The sequence below is a fragment of the Penicillium griseofulvum genome, assembly GCF_001561935.1.
Source record: "Penicillium griseofulvum strain PG3 chromosome Unknown contig_79, whole genome shotgun sequence".
NCBI classification, from domain to species: domain Eukaryota; kingdom Fungi; phylum Ascomycota; class Eurotiomycetes; order Eurotiales; family Aspergillaceae; genus Penicillium; species Penicillium griseofulvum.
In genome coordinates, this window is record NW_024467420.1 from 2,167,124 (window position 1) to 2,173,123 (window position 6,000).

Here is a 6,000-nt window from a genome sequence, read left to right on the forward strand (position 1 = left end):
AGTATACAATTGAGTGATAACGAATGTTCTATTTGTTTAATGGTTTAATGGTAGAATAATTGGCTGATGAATTCAAATTATGTTTCGATTTCGCATTGTGTTTGATGCTGGGTATACACGACGAAACGTTGCCGACATAAGGCATAAGAGAGAAGAGGGAGTATAATAACAGTGAGGGGAGGGGGATATCATCCAGTAACCAACGCCATAAATCATCACATCATTAAAAGCCACAGCTTCAGGCGAGAAAGGAAACACCATAATAAGAAGCTAAGCAAACCATTCGGTAAAATTAGTTGCGTTGGTTGGCTGAGGATTGTCATTTTCAACATCCATCTGGAAATCACGCATGACTTTGTCCCATTCCTCCCAGCTGAGCTGAGATGCATCGGGAAGAAGAGTCTGATTCAAGAACGGATTGATCATGGGTGCGTTGTAGGGGAGGCTAGCGGACAAGTCTGGTGCCGAGATATTATTCTGGGCAGGTGGAGCATCAAAGATATCGTTTGATGTAGCTAGGATGTTTGAGTCAGGGAACATGTTTCGGAAAGCGCCCAACGGTCCATTACTGAGGTCGATATCATAGTCTGCATCGAATGTAATCGGTGCTGCTGGGTCGGGCGTATTTGTCACGGGTGGATCTGTCGAGGGAGAATTCAGCATCCCCATTGGCATATGAATCCGGGGAAGGGCGTTATTGCTGATGCCTTGAATGGGCTCTGTTGTGGTGGGCACTGGTCCAAAACTGGATAGCAAATTTTGCCTTTGCTTGGCCCGGGTGGCAGTAGCTCTTTTCATCAAGGCGGCGAGCGGCCGCCACAACATGCCCTTCTTATGTGTGGCATGCGCGGCCCATTCCGCGTAGATTACACTGACAGCGCTCCAAGCTCGATCTGTAATAGGGCATATTGGTCGGACGCATATCTCAGCCAAAACAAATGCTATTCCGTGCCATTGCATATTGGTCCGGAACAGCCAGCCCCATTTGGAGGTCTTGGGGTCAGCTTCAAGCAAGTGGCTAAACTCGAGGACCTCGATTGCAGTCAGAAACAAGCTCTCTCGAGTTGCTTGCGACATATTAATTCCGCTGTCTTTTCGAGTCATCGGGTGGTGGACAATCAACCATAATTTAGCAAGAATCAGACGCCCAACTGTGGCGGCGCACCACTGCGCGGGGATGTTCATATCACAGTGCCTGATATACCGTTGCTCACACCGATCACTAATAATTTGAATCATCCGCCCGGCAAATTCTACGGGCGGTAGACTGTTAGCCGGACGGATCTTGGACCCGGGACACGAGTAATTTGCTCTTCGCAAAGCGCTCGTGATCTCACAGCGAATGAGGCAGAATGTAACATCCGTGAAGCCTTCTCGCTCTTCCGGGGGGGTTTCCATCTCGGGTGTCAAGTCATCATCATTGATGTTTAATGGCAGCCGAGTATCATACATGCTCTCGTAAATGAGCGGATCCGTCCCGTGATCTTCAGATGAGCGGATATCCAACAGCGAGATATGCCACCACAATCGGCGCCGCATCTCCGTTTCGAATGGTTTCAAAGCGAAATTAGTGCCATCCCGGTGTATGCCTAAGCTTTGAGCAAGGCGTAATACGATTGATGTCATAGACCACACAAACCTGCTGTCATCTTCTCGTCGCACGCAGACCAAAAACAAGACAGCAGCTTGTAGAAGGACTAAGCTTTGTGTATTCAAGAGCCCGGCTTTTGCCAGCGCTTGCTCTGTAGCAAACCTGTACCGCTTGACGGCAGTAGCTCGGTCTTCGCCAAACTGGAATAAGCACTCGGCCGGATTCATGCTGACAATGCAGCAAAGATACATGGCAAATACCAGTGCCTCTGAATTTTTGTCCAGGGCTTCTGGGTGCCGTGCTGCCTCGGCAAACAAGTTTTTGGCAGTCGGTAGGTGTACGATGGTGATCAAAGGAGCCACATTTTCCCGATACTTTTCCCAAAGTACTGAAACCTTGAGCATGGGAGGATGAAACTCTCGAAGAGACTGTGAAAGTGAGTAGAATCCAAAAAGGAAGCCATCATGTGACCCCGAGTGGGAGGACTCTGGTGAGGGTGCATCATCTTCCTCCGACGATGAATGATCAAGGATATCTTGCAGTTCCTCAATCTAAGATATGTCAGTACAAAGTACGCCGAGTATCAAAAGCACATGAGGGATATCTACCTCGTCCCCAAGACTGGTCCAGAGCCGATTGCTCACATATCGGCTCCGACCTTCATCAATGACCAACCGCCCAAATTCATTCTCAAACTTATCGGGAGCAAGTTTCTTCGGGTCCGATTCTGCAAACGGGCAGACACTCCCTTCAGCCTGGTTCTGTGGCTCCGCAGGAACAGACGTGGGCGCAGTGTGTTCGCTCCGAGAAGTCGAAGATCCGGTTGTAGGAGAGGGCGCCTGAGCTGAGGTCGATGCACCTTCTGTATTACCACTCCCCCTAAGATGATCAATGACACCTTCCAAACGACGCAACCGCGAAAGCAGTTCCGCGTCTGGGGGCCGCTTCGATTTCCGCGGGGCACGGCCAGGAGGGGGGAAAATGCAGTCGATGCCAGCTTTGGTACAATTTGAGCACGGAGACCTTTTATCGCACCGGACTTTCCTGCGACGGCAGGTCACACAGCTGCGAGAGCTCGAGCTCTGGGCTTCCGTAGCCGCTTGGCGGGGGGCGGTGGCGGTCAAATTCGTAGGTAGAGAGGTATTCGGAGAATTATTGAGAGAAGGAAGGCTCAGCTCCTCTGGGAAAGCTGAAGAGAGCGACATAGTGTTGAGATCATGAAAGTTTGGTCATCCCCCACATTCTTCAAAGTCCAGCTTTCGAGTAAGAAAGCAAGAAATGACTCGAAAGGGAAAAAGTGTAATCAGATCGCAAAACTCCGATACGGGAAGTAATACGAGACTAATACCGTATGACGGTAGAGCGTATCAACACCATTTAGTACAGATGTAGTTAGCAGCATATGTAGAGCTTTAACTAATATATATTAAAAAAAGATTCTAGTGACAAATCAATATATTGAACCCTGAAACCCACTAAAACAAGTATTTTGGAACACAGGTGCCTAACATTATATAGGGCCTTAGTTGGGGGCCGCGGGGGCCACCTTCCGGGGGGGCTCTGGCACCGGGGTAATCCCTACCTCCAGCGCTTGATAGAGCATCTAATCCAATATTGCTCACCTCTTAATGTCGGTAACATCCGTCTCTTAATACTGTGTTCTTACATCTCTCTAAGCTGTCCATCTTAAGCGCTCAAATAGCTGGATCAATTTGCAAGACGGTCCCTTACCATATCTAAACTCATTACCACGATTAAGTGGCTAACCATGGGACCCTGGCCATTTATTGGCTCTATGGGCTACGCCAACGCAATTGTCTTCGCTTGCTTCGGCGCTGCCTACGGAACTGGTATGGCTGGTGTTATCGAGTCTATGGCTTAGTCGTCTCCATTCTTGTCGCTAATGATCTAAAGCGAGTCTCGCCTTATATAAAGGCTTGATCCACTGCGGGTCTTTCCGTCAGTCTTGATGGCCTAGCATCTGGGTATGTTGTATAAAATAAATCCCGAGACATAGCTAAGATCCTAGTTTCGCTATTGGCATCGCTGGTGATGCCGTAGTTCGTGGAACAGCTCAGCAATCAAAAATGTATGTTGGCATCATTCTGATACTCATCTTCGCTGAAGTTCCTGGTAACAACGAGATCATATCTTCTGGCTCAGAATGAGAAGCTAATACATGCGTAAGGCCTATACAGTCGAATCGTCACCCTTCTTATGAACTCGCGTGCGAGAGAAGGTGTCCAGCCGTGCACATGAGAGCAGTATTGGCTCGGGCCTATGGGGGAGCCTCCGGCGGGGTCCCGTTTAGGCCAAATACCGTTATCTCCGATCAATACATGAAAAGCCGTGGGCGTAATACCAGACCTCGGGATACTTGATGCTTAGATAGTGTTTCATATACATTATCAGCTCCAGCTCAAATATACCAACGTCAGATATATGCAAGAAGAGATGTATTCAAGGAACGCGCCCGGCGGTCTACTCATGCTTCGCCTCTGCGGTACGAAGGATCGTAGGGCTGTGTATATGTAAATTGTTACTGTGTAAGCCTCGTCAAAGGGAGGGCTTGTTTTTACGCGTAAAGAGAATGAGCCAATAATCTATATATATAGTAGCTATAAGAATCACGACGACTCCCAAATCTTGGTCCTTTCATTGAAGATGTAACTAAAACGAGTTAGCCAATCAACATAATAGCTATAATACGCAGCTATTAAGGACTTACCCTCCAAAACTTGTCCGAGTGAGCGCTATCGGACCATACTCTTCTTCGAGAATATATGTATAAGCGTATGGAACTTTGACCGGAACACCCTCAAAGAAACTATCACGCAGCGGGAAGATGTCACTCTCCTATATTATGTACCCATTAGCGAGAATGAACAAACAGCACGAACAGACAACCCACATCATAGTTATGCTTATCCTTGCACATAAGCGCTTCCGGACGTCCATTCAGCCGGCTAGCCTCATCCTTGCGAACAGCAGTGATATCAATGAACAGTCCTGACGACATATCAATCCAGCGGGCATCAATCTTATTCAGAGTGTCTCTCTCTGATTTGACGACATAATTGGGATTAACGTCGAGTATGTATTTACGGCCACCGTCGACGTTGGGGAGGTCAAAATAATGCTCGGTCATGTTATAGTATTCTGCCAAGAAATGGATCGTTGCTTCCGAGATCTGCACGTCTAGATCGTCGTCCCACGGAAAGAGCTATATAACTGGTTAGATAGTTTGTTGCACCTTGATATCCATTAACCCACCTTCTGATTCCACCACCATGCTAAGAGGGTCCCATGCATAATCCACGTTTCTGCGCCGATTGCGTTCATTGTTGTGAAATATGTCTGGACTAGGTCCGAGAGATATGGGATGACTTTCCTATCTGGCAGACTAGCATTGGCGTATCTGAGAAGCGTTAGCATCGGATTTGGGGGTGAAGGATGAGCGAGCGTACCGGTCGTCGTAGTGATGATTGAATCTAAGTATTCTATGTTAGTTTTGATCATGTCCGGTGCGGCTGAAAAGAAGGAAAATGTTTGACATACTCTAATTCATCTACGGGGTTCACGCGAGTCAGTTAGGATTTAATAAGAGCTCCATGGTCCCATGGCCTTATGAACTAGGCTGCGTGAGAATTGTAGATCAATTGTACTTACGAAAGTATTTCTCCGTTGGTATCTCACGTTCACTTTTATACTCTCTTGTTACGTTCTTCCGCACGCTCAAGAAATTCGGTTCTGTATCTCCGCAGACTTCGGAAATAGTCGTTGCCAAAATGAGTCCATAGAGCCACAAGACTCCGGTGACTGGGGACCGCATTCTGTATTCGATATTCATATAATCCGATACTTCATGCTCCGGGTAATAATATGCATAATGAGCGCCGAAGGTGCGGTGACAAATCCAAGTCGTGCTGTATCTCTTTCAAGACGGATGGCGTTCGATGATCACGCGGGAGATTGTAGTGAATATTATAGAATAAGAGAACGTACGGAGAGAAGGGGAAATCAAAAATAGAAAAGAGGGTATAAGGTAAAAGATTGAAAGACTGGAAAGCGGATAAAAAAGCGATGTCAAGAAATTGAACAGTTTGGACCTGTAACCATGAGAACTTCCATTTCCACTGGAACACTAGACCATTGTTCCTCAAAGTCCAGGCCTGATTGGTTCGGTAGTTCATCTATGGAAGTCGTCGGCTCATTTGATTTGACTGGAAAACCAAACATCAAAATCGATAGTGTATCCATGGATCGAATCAGCAGAGTCTGCCACGGACTTGCCCCACTTGTCAATGAGCTTGTCTTTTGAGTCGCGTGGGCAATCTTGGCATAAATATGCGTGTCGAACGCAAATTACGCACTGAGATGCCCTATAGCTGACCGGGACGCGCATACCT

General features: G+C 47.4%; 2 protein-coding genes across 2 annotated transcripts; both read right to left on the reverse strand.

Annotated features, from left to right (window-relative positions):
- Positions 1–270: 270 nt before the first annotated feature.
- On the reverse strand, positions 271–2,796 carry PGRI_007110 (putative C6 transcription factor; the record flags this gene model as incomplete). The annotated part of the gene is made up of 2 exons (XM_040788424.1): positions 271–2,142; positions 2,200–2,796. The coding sequence occupies 2 exons, from the start codon at positions 2,794–2,796 to the stop codon at positions 271–273; spliced, it is 2,469 nt and encodes an 822-aa protein (XP_040652196.1).
- Positions 2,797–4,218: 1,422 nt separating this feature from the next.
- PGRI_007120 (uncharacterized protein) lies at positions 4,219–5,423 on the reverse strand (the record flags this gene model as incomplete). Its single annotated transcript, XM_040788425.1, has 7 exons — positions 4,219–4,261; positions 4,320–4,447; positions 4,503–4,814; positions 4,865–5,009; positions 5,059–5,082; positions 5,150–5,159; positions 5,261–5,423. 7 exons carry the CDS (start codon positions 5,421–5,423, stop codon positions 4,219–4,221), a joined length of 825 nt encoding a protein of 274 aa, XP_040652197.1.
- Between the last annotated feature and the right edge of the window lie 577 nt (positions 5,424–6,000).